This window comes from Lithobates pipiens, unplaced genomic scaffold (genome assembly GCF_037356315.1).
Source record: "Lithobates pipiens isolate NorthernLeopardFrog02 unplaced genomic scaffold, aLitPip1_a1.2 Scaffold_13, whole genome shotgun sequence".
Classification (NCBI taxonomy): Eukaryota; Metazoa; Chordata; class Amphibia; order Anura; family Ranidae; genus Lithobates; species Lithobates pipiens.
The window spans coordinates 319,277,050-319,298,694 of NW_027507718.1; the positions used below are offsets into that span (position 1 = coordinate 319,277,050).

A 21,645-nucleotide genomic window follows, 5' to 3' on the forward strand; every position below is an offset into this window, starting at 1 on the left:
GACAGACAAGGTGGATCCCCCTGCTATGCTTGGTCCTGGGAATCTGACTTGGAAATTCACTTAGAACCTGAGCAATGGTTTCAGTCTTTTAGATGCTCCTTTAAATGAATATTTCCCTAATTTTAGCAAGTATTAAAGTATTCATCAGATGGTACTATGTTCCCGCCAGACTGGCCAAAATCTACTCAAATGCATCTCCCCTATGCTATAGAAGGTGCAATCATGTGGGCAATATGCTCCATACTTGGTGGGCATGCCCACGTATTAGAAGCTATTGGAATAAGTTCTTCCAAATAGTATGAAAAGTATCAAGGGTTTCGGTTCCACAGGACACCATGTATGCTCTCTTGAATCACGAGGTTAAGGGTACCCCTAAACATATACAATCTCTGATCCTGTTTATGTTTCTAGGGCCAAAATCACGATAGCGGGAGCCTGGAATAAATCCGCGGTCTCGATTTCAGTGACCAAATGGAAAATATCTCTGATCATGTCTCAGGAACAGATAGTATCTAAATTACAGGACACAGTTCCATGATTTGAAAAAGGTTAGGAAACCTTGGCATTTTATGTTCAGGTCCCCCTTTATCTGGGTTGTATACCCCTTTAGTCAGAGTCTCCAGGAAGTTCTACTCTCCCCCTCATTCCTCTTCCTCTCTTTACCTGCTTCTTTCTGATTTACCTCCTTGTCTCCCTATCTTCTCAACAAAATAGCTTATATGTATATGACATTAGCTGTTATTTTTTGAATTGCATACTTCAAGATACAAGGTGAGCTCTCAATGACTGTGCAATTTAACTTTCAGTTTCTCTTAGATTAATATTATCTAGAAGCATTTGATTTAGGAGTTTTTAGATTTCTGGATGCAATGTCCTGAGGCCATATGAACTTAGGTCACGGTGCCTTGTCCCCTGACTCCATGAGAGGGAGGAAGGAGTAACACTGTCTTAATCAAGGTGGTACCCAGTGAGATCCTCAATTCCGCAGTGTGAACCCATAGGGGTGGATTGGTGGCCTCATTTTGGGTGGGCTGGATCCGGAATCTAACCTATTGCTCATGTTTGGTTTACCATTTCTAAAACTCCCTATATATTTTGTTACGGTTACTATGGAGATATTATATGTATATGATAGTCACAATATTTATGTGAGATAAAAGTACGATGTTTGTCCTGCCATGACAATATTGGGCTGCCAGACAGTAGCTAGATCTTAGACTACATGATTTGTAAAAGATTTGGCCATACACATGTAGATTATCCAAAGACCAAGTAAAACTTGCTTAATGGGTGCAAACAAATGCTGATAATGATCAGGCAGGAATGATGGGTGCATTCACTGTGAGTGTTTCTTTGTTAATAAGTGGTGCATCTATGGGCATCTCTCCCCCCCAATAATATGGAAGGAGGGTGTATAAACAGAGATATGTGTGCATGCATGGAGTTCCTATGATGGCCACTCGAGCCTAAAGCTCCGCTCCAGCCTGAAACAGTGACGCCCGCAGCAAAGCGCACAGTGATTCCAGAGCCCCCACAATGCCACAGCTTACCCCCCTACCGCCAGGGAAAACCCCCAAATGCTTAAACCCTCAGTTAAGAGGGATCTACGGACACAATTTGAGTCCATGGTCATGGACGGGATCTCCAAGATGGCGGCCGTAGCACAACATCCAGCCACCATCATGCACAGCCTCACAGACCACAGGCAAGGGATCACCCCAGCAACCCAGAACTTCACCCCAGGCTCACAGGTGGGACTCAAACAGGTGATCACCCCCTCTGGAATGCATGGCGCAAGTGTTTGGAACGCATTGCGCATGCACAGTGCGAAATTTCTGGCCGCAATGTCACTTCCGGAGCATTCTACAATGGGGAGCAGAATATGACACTACACCGGTCTGGGCTGCTATATTAGGCCCTAAGGGGAGAGAGAAAAGTCTGACAATGTGTGGCCTATGAGTGGATGCTGGGGAGGGGGTGATCACTTGTTTGAGTCCCACCTGTGAGCCTGGGGTGCAGTTCAGAGTCGCTGGGGTGTTCACTTGCCTGTTTTCTGTGAAACTTCAGGACTACTTCTACTTAATGGCACAGAGGAAACCTCTGCTGAAATGCTATAGGCTGCCCAGGGTAAAATAATCGAGATCTCCAAGCTCAAGCAGGAACTGAGGGCTGACATACAGCGTCTAGAACAGGAGTATGTAGCCCTACGGGCTCAACATAAACGAGCCCCCTCTAAAGTCCCCGTAACCCCTAATAGTCAAAGCCAGACTAGATCTCAACGGGTCTGTTTGGATGTGGACTACCTTTGTTCCTTCACAATCTCCAACTCTTAGCCCTTGTACTCACGGTCGGACATTCTGATGGAAAATGTCCGATGGGGTCGTGGGGGAGGTGAAAGGTTCCCTCCCTAGGCACAGATTGTTCCAGATGAGGGTGCCTGGGGGAAAGGGGGACCCCGTCTTCCAAGTCGCTCTTCAGGGGGGAGCTGTCCTGGGATTGCCCAGCTAGGAGCATTATGTAAGCTGTCTGTCAAGCAGATACCACTATTAAAGCCATTCTCTCCTCATATTAGTAGATTTTGTACCACATCCTGCTCATCTATGAAGTCATCATACAGGTGTTACTGTAACTGTAATGCAATTATCTGTTTTATACACTTGTTGAAAATAAAATACTTTGAAAGTAAACAGATATAATTGCAAATACAATAGTACAGACATTTGGCTGGAACAAGTAAACACTAGAGTTGGGAAGCTCATGGACCCCTTCCAAAAAAATATTAATGGTAGTGTTAGGTGGAAGAAGTTGTTAGGCATTAATGCTAAATATAATGTGTAGTTAAGTTGCATATAACTCTATGATTTTGTTTTGTTGTCAAATAATGTCAACCTGCTCTGTCAGAAAATAAAGGTCACGGTTTCTTGCAGAGTATCATAATTAATTCATAACTTTAAGTCTTGTTTGTTTTATTTCTGAAAATGCATGTTGCACTTAAAAGTATCTTCAATTAAAGTATTTTAATGTTTTATTGGTACAGGAATAGAGCAACCAAATACACATTTCATTGGTCTGTTGCCCAGATTATTTCTGTATTTATTAAAGTAGAGCTGAATATTTATATTGTTTTGACACACAACTTACATTAGAAGATAAAATGTGAAATAAACAACCAGTCTGTATAAGGCAAAGTACCATTTCAAGTATATATATATATTATAGGAACCCTTACACACACACACTTTTCAATTATTTAGGCTACTTTCACACTGAGTCACTTTACAGGCGATACATCGCTAAAAATAGCGCCTGTATAGCTCCTGTAAAGAGCCTCTCCTGTGTCTCCAGTGTGAAAGCCTGAGGGCTTTCACACTGGAGTGGTGCACTTGCAGGACAGTCAAAAAAGTCCTGCTAGCCACATCTTTGCAGCGCTATAGGAGCGGTGTATTCCCATTTAAAACAATGGGACATCGGCATAAACCCACCAGCAAAGCGGTGCTGCAGGTTCTTTTTCCCCAGAGCCTTATCTGGGGAAGAGAAAACACTACATTCTCTTGATTCTATTTAAGGGCGACCGCTCAGGTTTGCAAAACACAATTGTTGTTTGTACTGCCAGAAGGTCCAAGATGTGGACAGGCAGCGTCAAGATCAACTATTTCCAAATGGATTTGTCAAAGTGATTGTTCAAGCTTCAGCTGGAAGAAAATACTTCCTTCTCATATTAAGAGCACACTCATCCAGGGTGATTAGTGCCTCTTGGGTGGTGCATCATCAGACCTCTATGGCTCAGATCTGTAAGGCCGCGACTTGGTCTTCGATTCATACGTCTATCCGATTTCATCAAATCGATATTAAAGGTCATGAGGATATTGCCTTTGAGCACAACATACACTGCATGCTACAGTATGAGTCCTCTGGCCTCCTGTTTCTTAGTTCTGTCTCCCTCCCTTCAGTTGCCATTGCTATGGGACATCCCACATAGTTATTACTATGGCTCTGTGTCCCCTGATGTAAGAAAATAAAATAGGATTCTCCAACTCTTAGCCCTTGTACTCACGGTCGGACATTCTGATGAAAAATGTCCGATCGGACCGTGTTGTCGGATAATGTGTGTGCTCCATCGGACTGTTTCTGACGGAATATCCGACAGACAAAGTTTTAGAGCTAGGCTATAAAACTTTCTGACAACATGATCCGATCGGACTTTGTCCAATTGTGTGTAGAGAGTTCCGATCAGACAAAGTGCCATGCATGCTCAGATCAAATTCCTAGACCAAAGCTATTGGCTACTAGCCTGAACGTAGTCTTGTCGTAACGAAATAACGTCATCACGTTACGTACGATCTGATTTTCCAACAACTTTTTCTGTATGCAACACAAGTTTCGGACAAAATCTGTTGGACAAAATCCGACGGATTTTGTTGTCGGAATGTCCGACCGTGTGTACAAGGGCTTAGACATCATTCTGCCAATCAGAGTGGATTAGACAGACCTGGCCATACGCTCCCCATGTGTCAGGCTTCAAGATGCTTTCACAGAACATATAAGCAAATCCTAACTATAGAATACTCTTTTTATGTGGAAAGTCCACCTGTTTCCATTAAGTCTTACACCTGATCAAGGAACCTTTTACTGCTGAAACATACACTGCATTTTTGCACAATGACACAGTAACACACCAGCCATCTGTCACTATAGTGTGTGTGCCACACCGCAGATGGTTATTTTTCTGTGACTATTAGTAAGAGAGAAAAAAAACACTTAATAATTAAGAGTCTTCAGCAGCTTTCTTAAAGTTTATCAATGCAATACCAGAAATACGTTTATACAACTTTGTGAGCAGAACATATCTATTTATCTAAATAAGTTAAATTACATAAATCAAAACATTTTCTTCCATTTCACCCAATTACCAGGAACAGATGTACACAGCGTGACAAATATTATTATCAGAAACATTAAAAATCTACACAAAAAAAGTAAAAAATAGCTTATACTAGCATGTTAGCACTTTAAATTAAGAAGATTGTATATTACATTGATTTATATACTTGTGTTAATATCTGATAGAGTGACAGCGTGACCCTCTCATTACTTATAAAGCTGAAAAAGAGCATACACCAACCTTCTTCATGTCTAACTGTAAAAAAATAGTTAACTCGTTTTTCACTGCGCAGATAAGATTTTTCTTTATTTTGCTAAAAAATTATTATACAGACCCAGCTGTGCTTATCTGCATACAAACTAATTATTTTTGAAGTTTTCATAGTTGATGTCCAAATAAAGAGATAATACACAAGAGAAACACAAAATCAACATGATAGAATAGTACATTTTTGAAGCTGTGCTAGATAATGGATCATTATATTCTGTGCAAGAAAATCTTAATGGTTTACCAGTATCAATTTTTATTTTGTAACTGTTTTTTTTTTTTTTTATTATGTTTTTTTAAAAGTTTTATGGAGAGACAAAGTGGCATGCACGGTTGTGAAAAATGTTTTCAAATTACTTTGCTATGATTTTGGAGAAATCCTGGATTACACAAATAAGTGTACTGACTGTTAAAATGTATAAATATATTTTTTACACATGAATAAACATGTATGTAGTTTTAGTGCATTTTTAAATATATGCTTTGTGAGCTCACTGACGTTTTTATTTTTAGTTTGTGTAGACATCCACCTGACTGCAGGTCACTCTACAAGTTGAACAAGCAGAAACCCTGCCTGATTGTTATTATCAATTATTGTTATAAATGGATGTCCATGGAGCCGCACCCTCTCCAAATGTTAGTTGACCATTAAAGTGATGGTAAAGCTTTTTTTTTTTTTTAAATAACAAACATGTTATACTTACCTCCTCTGTACAAGGGTTTTGCACAGATTGGCCCCAATTCTCCTTTTCTGGGGTCCCCCACGGCACTCCTTCTCTTCTCAAGTGCCCCCACAGAGAGCCACTTTCAATGGGGGCACTCGTGCGGCTCGCTCCCAACTGCTGCTCCCCGCCCCCTGAGTCCATTGACACAGAGAGCAGGACTTGGCCCTGCCCTCTGCCCCCATGTCACTGAATTAAATGAATCCTGCTGCTATCAATATATCCAATGAGGACCCAAGACAGCGGCTGGAGCTGCTGTGCTTGTCCCCATCACTGGAACGATCAGTCACAGGAAAGGAATAAGGAGGGGGGTGGGGGGGGGGGGGGGTTGCAGCACAGAAGGTTTTTCACCTTAATGCATAGAATGCATTAAGGTGAAAAACCATGGGGGTTTACAACCCCTTTAATGTCAGGTAAAAATGTAACGCCCTCATGAGGTCATTGAAGACTAGATGCCTAGACCACATTTTTCAGTATGGGTTGGTTAACTTGACTATAACTTGGCGAATAAATAATTTAAATGTATGGTTTTCATTTGTTAATTCTGTGGTTTATCATTTATATGATTACATGATTTTTTATTAATTTACTATTTTTATGCTCTAATTGTATCAAACAACTACAGTATTAGACAGGGGGACATTGCCAACTACAGCCTACTGTGGCTTCTGTAAGCTGAAACCATTTTTTTCTCTCAATGAAGCCTGCAGTTTGTATGTGATCAATATGTCATACTCAATATGGTGATCATATGACTGGGAACCCCTCTAATTGGTTTTTGATTGTTAGTAGGGATTTAAGATGTCAATGACAGCTACTGTAGGTTTCACAGTTAGCAACTACACATAATGTCAGCTGTAAAAAGTATGGCATTTATTAACGTATCATCAGCATGTGAAAGTGTGCTGAAGACTGTTGTTAGGAATAGACTAAAGAGTTTCAGAATATGCCTGAACAGTATAGTATATTCTCCTCTGTTGCCAATAGCCAGCTAAATTTGATGAAATACTGTACATACATTCTGCAATTTGTATAAATGAAAAACATATTGTGCTGGTTAAATCCTGTGAATGACAAGTTTTTCCACCACAAATCTATGCATAGTTACTAGTTTACTTGAAGATCTCACTTAATCTTACGTTTGAGACATACAGATTGCAGCTCAATACATTTATCATCATAACAATTAAAATATCTGCATCTAATATGTAAATTACCAATTATATAGGTTTTATGTTTTCTTACCACGGCTACTGCACTGGAAGCTAATAGTTCTTCTGCTGTAATGGTTGTATAGTAGGCCACATTGGTTAAGACATACCCGACTGTTACAGTTCCCATTGATATACATATTGCAAGTGGAATGTTTCTACAAAAGAAAAAAATTAAGTTGTGAGAGGGTGAAAATAAAAGCATATATATGTTTATGTTACTACTACTGGGTAATGCTGTCATAGGTTGAATGCATTTTGCATAAGTCATATTTGTTCAGTAAGGCACACAACCTCTGTTTGTTCAGCAAGGCACACTGAGAGCATGCTAGGACAAGAAGCTACTTTTCTGCGTGAAGGACTGTAGTAAACGAGAGAATGAGATGGAAGAGGCTGCATCTGCACAAACTACAGAGTAAGGGATCTGAGAAAGCCCAGCTCTGTGGATGAAGAATAAGGACTAAAAAACATTTTTGTTGGCTAGGGTGGCCTTAAACAGTAAAAGATAGGTAAATAATAAGTTGATTTTGCTTGCACAATTGGGTCATTTCTGGCCTCCTAAGAGGCAATTGTGAGTATATCTATGTTCTAGGCATTAATTATCCAATCTTTCAATGCAAACCTCTACTATTACTGTAAATATTTAGGTTGACCCTGTCTTTGTCACGTCTTGAGCTTCTCAGTTGGTCAGGGAAGTCACCCATAACAGTAAAGCATGTGGATCCCTTCTGAAGGTTGGATTCCTGGATGTCCCCTCTGAGGAGATTCACCATGATTTGTACTCCAGTACCGAAATTGGTGAGACATCCAAACTTTTTGATTTGTCACAGGGACAGGGGCAATCTTTCAGTGGATAGACCTGTCCCAGTGCATCCTCTTTCTTTAAAGAGATCTCCTGTTACTTATGTTGTGCCTCTGGAACAGAAATGAAAGACAAGAAAAATGAAAGGTGTCTTATGTATTCCCTGCTGTATTCAAGTTTTGGTTTTACACTTCAAATAAAGGTATAAATAGGGAGGCTCATGAGGTGGGAAAGGTCAAATTGACTTTTTACTGAAAGTTTAAGCTTTAGGCTTCAGCTGCACATATCTCTGTATCTACTCATTATTCCTACATGTTGTATTCAATAAAATAACCTTGGTTAATGTATATTTTTAACATGAGGTTAGTTCTAATTTCACAAGTTTGTGGTAGATTTGTCTTTGTGAAATAGAGACATGAAATAAATGATCTTGGTGCACAGACATCGGAGAAGCAAATTTCAAGTGGGGATTTTCACAAAAAGGCTGCTGAGCAGACCCCACAAAAACTTGGCAAAATATAGGCAGATAAGTATCTGGCTTGCTATGGGTACTGGCAGAAAGCATCAGAAGCATTAGCTATCCACTATACTATATACTATAGTATATACTATACTATACTATATTAACAGTCCATTGCTTTGGCAACCTGCAGTGGCTGGTCATGTGATAAAATGTTGATCTCAGTGGAGGATCAGATCTGAGTGGCTTACCGTTCAGTAGATATCATGTACCCAGAGGATATTTTACTTTAGGCACATTTTATACTACAGAACATGTAATCACTAATATTCCCGTTTGGATAAGAAAATATGGACTTTCATTTGGATCACAGTTAAAGTGATTGTAAAGGCAGAAGATTTGTTTTATCTTAATGCATTCTATGCATTAAGATAAAAAGAAAAACTTCTGTGTGCATCAGCCCCCTTCATCCCCCCTAATAATTACCTGAGCCCCCTCTCTATCCAGCGATGTCCACAAATGTCTTGGTTGTCCGGGACTCTCCCTCCTGATTGGCTGAGACACAGCAGTGGGCTCCCACTGCTGTCAATCAAACTGAGTCAGTCAATGAGGAAAGAGAGGGGGCAGGACCTAAGCTCCGTGTCTGAATGAATACAAGGAGCTACAGCTCAGCTCTTGTGCCCCCATAGCAAGCTGCTTGTGTGGGGGCACTCAACAGGATGGAGGGGCCAGGAGCTCCAGCCAGGAACCCAAGACGAGGAGGATCCAGGCTGCTCTTTGCAAAACCATTACACAGGGCAGGTAAGTATAACATGTTTGTTATTTTAATAGAAAAAAAACGAGACTTTACAATCACTTTAATTAAATACAAAACATAATGAGACACAGACCTTGAGTCACCTGGACAATTTCTTTTCTAAACATGAATTTACCATTAAAAGGGTAATTTCCACAGGGTTTTCAGGCAATGAAACAGACAGCTTATTGAAGCCTAAGTTTTTTTTTTTTTTTTTTTTTTTTTTTAAATCAACACCATTGAATGTGAAGGATTCCTTGTTCTAGTGGGTGTTTAAATCTTCAGTCCTTTGCCCTCCCCACATATCCCCTGCAGAATCATAGAAGCTGTACAATAGCTTCCAGCACTGAACATGCCCTATTTTAGGAGGACAAGTAAATTAATGAAAGGGTTAGCCAACCCCATTCATAAAGCGAAAGTGAAACTTTACATTGCAAGAAGCTATATTACAGCTTTTATGAATGGAGTGAGAAGCAGAAAAGGTGAACATAATCTTAACTATTGAAAAGTTCCTGTAACAGATTCCAAATGAACCCCTACAGCATCAGAAGGTTACCCCTGCTGGGGTATTCAGTGCTAATTTTATTATAGAAAGAGTAAACTTAAAGTGATATTAAAGTCTTGGTTGCTTTATTTAAAAATAATAAACATGTCATACTTACCTCCTCTGTGCCATGGCTTTGCACAAAGCAGCCCAGATCCTCCTCTTCTTGGGTCCCTCGCCAGCACTCCTGGTCCCTCCCTCCTGCCAAGGGCCCCCACAGCAATCAGCTTGCTATATGAGGCACCTGAGCCGAGCCACTTCTCTTTGCGTACATTCAGATACAGAGCCACAGCATGGCCTCACCCCCTTTCTCTCCTCATTGGCTCACTGACTTTGACAGCAGCGGGAGCCAATGGCACCAATTGCTGTGTCTCAGCCAATCAGAAGGGAGAGTCCCAGACAGCCGAGGCTCTCATGCAACTAGATCGAGATGGGGCTCAGGTAAGTATTAGGAGGGCTGAGAGGGGCTGTTGCACACAAAAGGTTTTTTTATTTTAATGTATAGAATGCATTAAGACAAGAAAACAAAAAAAACTTCTGCCTTTAGAACCACTTTAAGATTTAAGTAAAAAATAACATGACTTTTCAATGAGCCATCCTGTTGGAGTTTAAAGTGACTTTAAAGAGTTTTTCCAGGACAGAGTTAAATTATTTCCACTTAATCACCAAGGAAGGCTTTTCAGTGATTTGTAGCCCTCAGCTCATTAACTTCCAATGGAATGCAAAGATCAGCTGAGTTGCAGGAGACTTGCTAAGGGTAGCACTGCCATAGATGCCCATTCACTTTTATAAGTATCTCTGGCAGCAAATCCCAAAACAAGCAGTCCATTTAAATACAGATAAATTCAGATAATGCCTTAAATTTCAAACAGCCCTTGGCTATCCAGTGGAAGTTAATGAGCTGAGGGATGTAAATCGCTAAAAAGCCTTCCTATTTAAGTGAAAAGTGTACGTTTTTTTTCCGGGAGAACCTTTAATAGTCTGTGTATATTAAATGTGTCAGGTATTTTATTACATTGTATATAGCGCACATGATACAAGCTACCAGTGTAAATACAAGTCTTAAAAATGAAATTGCAGTGCACCTCTGAGCATTACATTAACCTTGATATTTTTACACTTATGAAAGGGGAATATGAGGGAACATAACCTTTAAAAATGAGCCCCATCGAAAATAACTCACAGAGAGGAACTTTTTCTAGACTGTTATATGACATTTAAAATGCTGATGCTGTGCTCTTACCCTTTTTCAAGTCTATTCTGAATGCACTTGGTGGATGAAAGGAATTTAATAATGCTTTTGTGTTAAATAACACTTTTGTTTTTTTAGTAATAATGTCTCTTTTTATTAAACAGAAGAACAAAATATAGAAAGTATACAATTGTAAACGTTGAAACTATTAAGTAGGACGTGGCAAAGAAAGCTGTTAAGCAACTGACCTTTTTCATTACAAGAAATTTTGGGCTACCCACTTTTACTGCATACTTTAAGTTTTTTGAGAAAGAATTGCATTTTTTCAGACTACTTATCAACAATTACTTTCTGGAAAAATAGGAACGCAATAATGAAATGCTATTTTTCCAAGTACAATGTGTTAAGCTAACTGTGCCCCTGTTCAGTGAGTTGGAAGGCTCTCAATATTAAAGATATAATAAGCCAGAAAAATACAATAGTGCTGTGAGTATTTACAAGGCATCTAAGCATACATGGCACAAGATATATAATTTACCCAGACAACAGTCAGAAAAAATAATGCAAGTGATTAAAATTATCAACATTTAAAAAAAAAACATAGAAATATTTTAGTTTTTATTCTGGTATAACGCAATGTCTATGCCAGAAAATATACTGTACATATTTTTTGTATTTTTCAAGAAGTGTTTTAAAGTATATCTAAGCTCTAACTACATGACATTTAGTATGCTAACACACTTAGTATCCTAAGCAACTGCCATGTTTTTTTTTTATATAAAATATCATTTTCTTCTTTTTTTTTTCTTGCATATCAGTAATAATAATTTCCTTCAGCTTTTTTTTTTTTTTTTCTCCAGCTTTTTTAAGCCACTTCCTGGCTACAAGCACTCACTCAAGCATCTGCTATAAATTTTATTGATTTTTTAAAGGTGGATCCATTGATAATGTGCTTGCGCGCGAAATGCGTTGTGAGGCCCTCCATGCTGACATCATTGCCACTGCACCCTTGTGTCTGGAGTGGCGGTCATTTCTGTAAGTCTGCCCAGTTTGTTTTTGTTTTTATTTGCTATGCTATAGCTATGTACTTGTTTTTATTACATTTTTAAATAAAATACTGCACAATATAAGCACTCTCATGGGCTCCTAGTGGTGAGCTTTTCTTATGCAGCTTAAACGTTTCCCTGGTTGATCTCCTAACTTAGTTGACAAGAGGAACTGGGAAGGATTGAACTCTAAAGAGTTTACTAAGGCTTACATTCATTTAACTTCAGGTGAGTGTATATGTTGGAGGCTCACAGACGGTAACTTTGTTTTGCCACAACTGTCTAATGCCACGTATACATGACCGGACTTTTCGACAGACTAGGTCCAACGGTCTTCCCGACGGACTTTCGGCGAAGGTCCGACAGACTTCCTGAACGAAACGGACATGGCCACACACGACCGGACTAAGTCCGTTTGAAAGTCTGTTCATTTTGAACATAATGACGTAAACAGGACTAAACAAGGAAGTTCAATAGCCAGTAGCCAATAGCTGCCCTTGCGCCGTATTTGGTCCGTCGGACTAACACACAGATGAATGTTTTTCACGATTTTTAGTCCATCGGAGTTGAGTCCATCGGATAGATTTGAAACATGTTTTATTTCTAGGTCTGTCTGACTTTTGGGGAAAAAAAGTCCGCTCTCATACACGATGGAATTGTCCGACGGATTCCGGTCCACCGGACCAAGTCTGCTGGAAAGTCTAATTGTGTGTATGCGCCATAAGGCTGTTTATATGCATGTCTTTGGTAAGTGCATAATGCATAATTGAGCAGAATTTAATCAGTGGATGGTAACTTGTGCACATGGTGGATATCTATCCCTTACCAAGGACTGTTTTTATACTCAAATATTGGGACTCACATTATATTATTTTGGAATTGTATATGTTGTTTTTTTTGTTTTTTCCAATTTTTAACCATATCACAGAGTGCTACACCTATTTAGTTTTTCTTTCTTTTTTTCTTTTGCTATTTATTATGATTACTCTTTGTGTTCTAGCAGCTTTATTCACTTTTGTATGGTGCTCACTTTATATCACCGTTTTTTTATTTTTTTATTTTTATTTTTGCTCTGGATTGGCTTCCTAAAAAGGGCAATGGTAGTCAATCCTTGCACAATGTATACTTGTAGGTGCATGTGTGATAGGGTGACAACATCTGAGTACAACATGGAGACAGAAGGTGAATGAGCAAAGATCTTCATGAAAGAATATATATTTTTTTTTTCATGAAAGCTGCAGATTTAAAGTGATAATGTTGATATAAGAAATACAATTGGAAGCTTCCTTCAAGGAATATAATGAATACTTATCTATACTGCTGCCCATACCGAAGGTTCATTTCCTTGGAGATTCAGGCTTTGCTGAAGAATGTTTAGAATTTAACACTTTTGGACTGGATTTAGATTCTAGTATCCCCTGCTGCACTCTGTGGTTTCTTTCTGCCCTGTTTTCTGATAGGAAATGGGCCAGAGGAAGATAGATTAGAACAAGGGGCCAGGCATCTGACATACCCACTCGTTCAGCAACCTGCTACAAAGCAGAGTTCAATGGAATTTGATGGAGTTTGGTGGCACCAGCAGCAGTACAGATAAGTATTCATTGGGGTTGATTTATTAAAACTGCAGAGTGCAACATCTGGTGCAGCTTGGCATAGAAACCAATCAGCTTCCAGGGTGTTTTGTCAAAGCTTAATTAAACAAATTAGAAGCTGATTGGCTACCATGCACAGCTGAATCAGATATTGCACTCTCCAGTTTTAGAAAATCAACCCCATTGCTTTCTTTGAAGGAAACTTAATTTATTTATTTTTGTTTTATATATGTCTCAACCATTTGCTAACCGCCTAACTGTAAATATAGGTCATTACTTTGATGTTTAATACTGCCATAATCCCAGTACCTTTTTTTTCAGTCCAGCAGTCAGCTTTCAGCTAACAGTGGTCCCAGCAGCAGATTCACCACAAGATCACTTTTATAGGCTGCGGGAGAGGCCCCCCACCGCTTCCAGGTGGGGGGCAGCAAGTGGTTAAAAGACTGAACACATTTGTTGAGATTGAATTAACAAAATAAAACTTATATGAAATTTTTGTATTTACTGTATTTATTGGCGTATAACGCTCACTTTTTCACAGTGAAAATTGGGTTCAAATAGCGCGTGCGTGTTAAAAGCCAATACTTCAATTTAAGCTGCCTCGGAGGGGACAGGGAAGGGGGCAGGACAAGCGCCATCAGATTACATACAGTGAGAATCTCCTGTTTACTTGGCGGCCTCTGTAATATGAAGTCCCGTCTCCTGGGCCGCCATTGGACCACTGTTGTGTCTATCATAGGAGATTCTCACTGTATGTAATCTGTCGGCGCATGTCCCACCCCCCTCTCTGTCCTCTTTGGGCTGCAGATGGGCATCGATCAGGCTACACTGATGGCAATAGTGAGGCTGCTGCATTGATGGCAATGGTGAGGCTGCTGCATTGATGGCAATCGGGAGGCTGCTGCATTGATGGCAACTGGGAGGCTGCTGCATTGATGGCAACGGGGAGGCTGCTGCATTGATGGCAACGGGGAGGCTGCCACATTGATGGCAACGGGGAGGCTGCTGCATTGATGGCAATGGGGAGGCTGCTGCATTGATGGCAATGGGGAGGCTGCTGCATTGATGGGAAGGGGAAGGCTGCTGCATTGATGGCAACGGGGAGGCTGCTACATTGATGGCAATGCTGAGGCTGCATTGATGTGGACTGAGGAGGCTGCATTGATGGCACTTGTGAGGCTGCAGATGGGCATTGATCAGGCTGCATTGATGGCAATGGTGAGGCTGCAGATGGGCACTGGCCCTTATTTTGCTACAAAGTTCCTTATTTAAAATGTACATTTTTTTTCCTGAAACTTCCCTCTTAAAATGAATGTGCGTGTTATACGCCTGTGCGTGTTATACGCCAATAAATATGGTAGTTGTTTCTTAGGATATCAAAGGTCAGATTGTGCACAGTCAGCAACTTTCTTGTAAAACACATAACAATAAGCATTTGGGGACATAATAACAGTACAATTACAAGTATAGTTACAGTCACATATCAGCATGCAGCAGTTTAAAGTATGTGAACATAGCTATTGAGAGTAATAGGAAATACTTTAACTGCAGTGTGTATGTGTTAAAAATGCATACAGACTGCAGACTAAGAACACTGATGTGAATGGAGCCTTAACGGTACTCAGCAGAACTATGATTACAATGTACAAGAATGTTGTTCTTTTTAAATTACAGGGTAAGTTTTTATAAATGGCCTGTCAAGTAAGAGAAATGTTTCATTCATCCTTTCTGTGATACGCATGATGATATTACAAAGGTCAGTCTGTAACCTAATTACAAATATTATCTATCAAAGCATATATTTATGATAAATGACAAGATCACATCATGTGAAAATGTCACTATGAAATGGTTATTGTTTTTCTTTGCCTCTGCTTTTTTGTCCCCCCTTTTCCCTATGGTAGAATTGTATATGAGAATCCTACAACATTCATAATAGAGCTTTTTCAAAGTATTGTATCTTTCATGACTTCAGAAAGTATTACACAAAAGTAAAAGTCATTTGAAGAGCAGTATGCATTCTAGCAGTTATCTATATATTAGCTGGGAAGATAAAGATGCTTCTATGTATACGTTAAATACATTTTATAATACATTTGTAATAAAAAATACACCAGCCAAAATTTTTCTTTTTAAGCTTTGCATACAGTGAGGAAGAATTAGACCCTCTGTTGAGTTTTTAATGCTATGTAGGGCTATGCCGCGTACACACGATCGGACTATCCGGCAGACTTGTTCTGGAATCCGTCAGACAATTTGATCGTGTGTGGGCTCCAGCTGACTTTTTTTTCCCAAAAGCCTGATGGACCTAGAAATAAAACATGTTTCAAATCTATCCGATGGACTAAAAATCGGGAAAACAGTTTGTCTGTGTGCTGGTCCGATGGGCAAAAATATGATGCAAAGGCAGCTATTGGCTACTGGCTATTTTACTTCCTTGTTTAGTCCCGTTTACATCAAAGTGTTCAAAACTAACAGACTTTCGAACAGACTTAGTCCGGTCGTGTGTGGCCAAGTCCGTTCGTTCAGAAAGTTTGTCGGACCTCCGCCGAAAGTCTGTCGGGAATACCGGCGGACCTAGAATGATGCAAAGTCCGGTCGTGTGTACGCGGCATTAGAGATATTTGGTGATTGCTTTTGTATGGACTAACCCTTGAGAGCTGACCACAGACAGTACATTTTTATAAAAGAACTGTGCAGCCCATTTTTGTTTTTTAGTTGTTGTTTTTTTCAATAGAGTATGGAAGGATTAAATTAGGGAAATTTGCTTAGTAAAGTATGAAAGGATTAGCCCTCGTTGGACTTTTACATTTATCTGGGGCTCTATTAAAGAATTCTCTACTTCCCAGTCACAATGGTTTCACAAAACAGGAAGTAAGGAAAAATCTGCAACAGAGACCCAGTAAAATGCTAACAAGGATTCCAACCCTCACCTACTTTATTTTATTGTGTTCCTGTTGGAGATTTTCTCTCACTTCCTGTCTGATAAAATCATGGTTTCCAGATAGTGAGGGGAACTCCAGATACATGTAAAAACCCAACAAGAGTTCTATTGCATCCCTAGCTCTATCTAAAATAAAAATGTTTCAGCTTGACATACAATTTATTCTTTTTTTTTAAATTTTTAGATTTGAATGAACTGCTCAATAGATTTAACACCTCTATGGTTTGAGGGCCTACTTATACACTCATAATTATATCTAATCAGAGACCCTCAGATGACAGATTTGTTGGTAAATGTTTATTGATTTGACATGAATGGTGTTTGAAAATGATCATTTTCAAACACAATTCAATATGCAATCAATATACAATCATAACTTCCAGATTGATGTGGATTGTTCAAGATTATCCACCCACTCAGGGATTGTATTGTGATGACCTGACCTAACATTTGGCTGACCCCATGCGCGTCCGTTAGGCAGGAATTTAAAAGGGACATACGGGTACGCCCTTTTGCCTGCCCATGCCATTCTGTCGACGTAAATAGGAGCGTGGCGGTCGGTATGTGGTTACCCAAATGGAAGAGAAATATATTTCCAATATATTTAGAATTGTTTTTATATATGTGTGGCATATATTTACAATATATTGTATATATATTTTTATTTATTTATTTTCTTAATATAGTGGAAATATATTTCTCTTCCATGTAGGTAAATAATGCTTGTTTAGGTAGAGGGGAAGGAATAAGTTCAAATACTTACCCTTTTTCTTGTTCCCTTGGCAGCCAGTGCTCCATACAGTATCTGAAACTCTAGGCATTGCATATAATAATGCAGGACTATCTGTTCACAAATGGTAAAACTTAAGGAGGAAGTAAACCCTGATGGGTTTTACTTCCTCGTTTGCTCGTTGCTGCAGCCTGCAAATGAAAAGCATAATGGGCTAGTATGCATTGCACATACAGTGTAAACGTGGCTATTACTGCAATCTTATCAGCTGAAGCTGATAAGACTGACACAGGCAAGCATTAGACAATCAGCACAAGTAAATACTATGAAATAAAACAAGTCAGCTATGAACAGGGAAGCAGGGTTGCCATAGAAATGTTGTATTGAGAAGGAGGCTTGGTTAACAGTACAGGAAGTGTTCAATGTAAGGGCGAAAATACACTCCACTGTGGACTCAGAAAACAATACTTAAGATGGCGCTGCCTAACCCCTTGAAACAAGCTTTTCAAAGTTTCATTAAACAGTAAGTAATATGCGATTTGGGCTGGATTACAGTGGCTATAGTTTGATAATTACTTATTATAATGGACTAAATGAAAAGAAGCATCAGAGTGAGAGAGTTTACTTCCTCTTGAACAGTGTGCAACAGGCAACTGACCTGCAGTATAATAGATAGATAGATAGATAGATAGATAGATAGATAGATAGATAGATAGATAGATAGATAGATAGAAAGATAGAGAGATAGATAGATAGCTAGATCTCCAAAAGATATATATATATATATATATATATATATATATATATATATATATATATATATATATATATATACAGTAAACAGTGGCTATTTTTAGCTCTGATCGCTGTATAAATGTCAATGGTCCCAAAATAGTGTCAACAGTGTCCGATCTGTCCGCTGCTATGTCGCAGTCGTGATAAAAATCGCTGATCACTGCCATTACTAGTAAAGAAAAAATTATAATAAAAATGCCATAAATCTATCCCTTATTTTTTAGACGCTATAACTTTTGTGCAAACCAATCAATATACACTTATTGCAATTTTGTTTTACCAAAAAATATGTAGAAGAATACATATCGGACTAAACTGTGGAAGACATTTGTTTTTTATATATTTTTGGGGGATATTTATTATATCAAAAAAATTTAAAAAATTGCTTTTTTTTCAAAATTGTCGCTTTTTTTATAGCGCAAAAAATTAAAACCTCAAAGGTGATCAAATACCACCAAAAGAAAGCTCTATTTGTGGAAAAAAAAGGACGTCAATTTTTTTATGGGGTGCAACATCGCACGACTGCACAATTGTCAGCTAAAGCGACGCAGTGTCGAATCGCAAAAAATGCTCTGGTCAGGAAGGGAGTAAATCCTTCCGGGGCTGAAGTGGTTAAAAGTAGCCTGGGGTGGGGCTTTAGACAAAAAAAATTATTGGAGTTGGACTTAAATATTTTGGTGTAATAAACAGTTAAATATCTATCTATCTATCTATCTATCTATCTATCTATCTATCTATCTATCTATCTATCTATCTATCTATCTATCTATCTATCTATCTATTAAACTGCAGGGCAGTTGCCTGTTGCAGCACTGTTCATGAGCAAAAGTGAGTTTTTCATAGCAAAGTTTTCTAAAGAGTAGGGTGTTAGGAAAAGACAAGAAAAACAGTACTAAACTGGGTTAAAGTCTTGTAAAAGATATCATAACTATATCATATTACAACCACAATCCCTGACCTTTCATTTACTCTTAAATGTCATCCTAATCGTATTTACAGGCTAAATATTAGTGCACCTATGTACACCTCACAGAGCTGCACATTGAGATTACAAACAAAAATACATTCTTTAAAGGACAACTCCAGTTGTGTTTTTAACTCTTTATCCCCTTTGTTCTATGGTCAGCCATTATTGTCTCACTAGCTATGATTGATTACAGCGAAGGGAGAGACCCAGCAGAGCCGAGGCTCAGCTCTGGATAAAGATCATGGCTCAGGTAGGTATTGGGGGGCATCTGCACACAAAAAAGCCTTTACAAACACTTTACCTGCTGGTGGTTATTGGAATAGATAATTTTATTTGCAATAACGTTTTTAATGGATGTTTGCTAAAGGACCACACTTTCACTGACCACAGAGTTAACATCCTATGTGCACAAGGGGCTGTGATGCTGTCATGGCAAAATAATATGTAAAAAAAGTTTGGCTGAAACTATCAAAAGTCCACTGCTAATCACAATGAGTGGAATGTCTCTAAATGCACATCACACAAGAATTGAATGCAAAGCATTAGACTGCATTGCAAATCTTACAGAGAATGATACGATATAACAGTACAATATGCAGTTCACAAATACAAATTTTTTTTTGCAGAAAGGAAATCCAAACATCAACAAATAGCATTTGATTTGTGGCGCAGCCTCTACTGTATAGTTAAATAGCAAAAAGCAGACATTTTGTATATAGTAAACAGTAAAAGAGCAGCAAAATGTAGCAAAGTAAATGACAAGAAAAGCAGGATAACAGCAAAAGTGTACAGTATTAATGGAAGTACAGTATGTCACAAAAGTGAGTACACACCTCACATTTGTGTAAATATTTTATTATATCTTTGCATGTGACAACACTGAAGAAATGACACTTTGCTATAATGTAAAGTAGTGAGTGTACAGCGTCGATAACAATGTAAATTTGCTGTCCCTCAAAATAACTCAACACACAGCCATTAATGTCTAAACCACTGGCAAACAAAGTGAGTACACCCCTAAGTGAAAATGTCCAAATTGGGCCCAAAGTGTCAATATTTTGTGTGGCCACCATTATTTTCCAGCACTGCCTTAACCCTCTTGGGCATGGAGTGCACCAGAGCTTCATAGGTTGCCATTGGAGTCCTCTTCCACCCCTCCATGATGACATCACAAAGCTGGTGGATGTTAAAGACCTTGCGCTCGTCTGCCTTCTATTTGAAGATGCCCCACAGATGCTCAATAGGGTTTAGGTCTGGAGACATGCTTGGCCAGTCAATCACCTTTACCCTCAGCTTCTTTAGCAAGGCAGTGGTCGTCTTGGAGGTGTATTTGGAGTCGTTATGTTAGAATACTGCCCTGCAGCCCAGTCTCCAAAGGGAAGGGATCATGCGCTGCTTCAGTATGTACAGTAAATGATGGCATTTATGGTTCTCTCAATGAACTGTAGCTCCCCGTTGTTGGCAGCACTCATGCAGCCCCAGACCATGACACCCCCACCACCATGCTTGACTGTAGGCAAGACACTCTTGTCTTTGTACTCCTCACCTGGTTGCCACCACACACGCTTGCTACCATCTAAACCAAATAAGTTTATCTTGGTCTCATCAGACCACAGGACATGGTTCCAGTAATCCATGTCTTTAGTCTGCTTGTCTTCAGCAAACTGTTTGCGGGATTTCATGTGCATCATATTTAGAAGAGGCTTCCTTCTGGGATGACAGCCATGCAGACCAGTTTGATGCAGTGTGCTGCGTATGGTCTGACCACTGACAGGCTGACCCCCTCACCCCTTCAACCTCTGCAGCAATGCTGGCAGCACTCAAACGTCTATTTCCCAAAGACAGCCACTGGATATGACACTGAGCACGTGCACTCAACTTCTTTGGTCGACCATGGCGAGGCCATGAGTGAAACCTGTCCTGGTAAACCGCTGAATGGTCTTGGCCACCATGCTGCAGCTCAGTTTCAGGGTCTTGGCAATCTTCTTATAGCCTAGGCCATCTTTATGTAGAGCAACAATTATTTTTTTCAGATCCTCAGAGAGTTCTTTGCCATGAGGTGCCATGTTGAACTTCCAGTGACCAGTGTGAGAGAGTGAGAGCGATACCGCCAAATGTAACATACCTGTTCCCCATTCACACCTGAGATCTAATGAGTCACATGAAAATGGCTAATTGGGACCAATTTGGACATTTTCACTTAGGGGTGTACTCACATTTGTTGTTAGCGGTTTAGACATTAATATCTGTGTGTTGAGTTATTTTGAGGGAACAGCAAATTTACACTGTCATACAAGCTGTACACTCACTACTTTACATTGTAGCAAAGTGTCATTTCATCTGTGTTGTCACATTAAAAGATAGAATAAAATATTTACACAAATATGAGGGGTGTACTCACTTTTGTGAGATACTGTATGTCTAAGTAAGAGGCAATAAATAAACAAAATAATACCTAAGATTGCATTCAATGGGTATAAACTTCCATTAGGTACAAAACAATAAGCACAACATTTTCTGTGGCTTAACCATATAAAGTACAAAGGTATTGATTTAGATTTAAATACTCCATACGCTCATATGCATCAGTTCTCAAATACATGCTCCCTTTTATAGTTTGTTCTGTAAAACTCCAATTTTTTATCTTATTTTTACCTCTGTATTTTCATCTCTAAGCCTGACACAGCTCTCTGAA

The 21,645-nt window shown here is 39.2% G+C and overlaps 1 protein-coding gene across 1 annotated transcript in view; it reads right to left on the reverse strand.

The window, feature by feature from the left end:
* The window catches only part of SLC7A11 (solute carrier family 7 member 11), a 430,028-nt gene that overhangs the window by 128,547 nt on the left and 279,836 nt on the right, over positions 1 to 21,645 (reverse strand). The window contains exon 7 of the mRNA XM_077476913.1: positions 7,117 to 7,240. Coding sequence (XP_077333039.1) covers positions 7,117 to 7,240 — 124 coding nt within the window. The remainder of the gene's footprint in view (positions 1 to 7,116; positions 7,241 to 21,645) is intronic.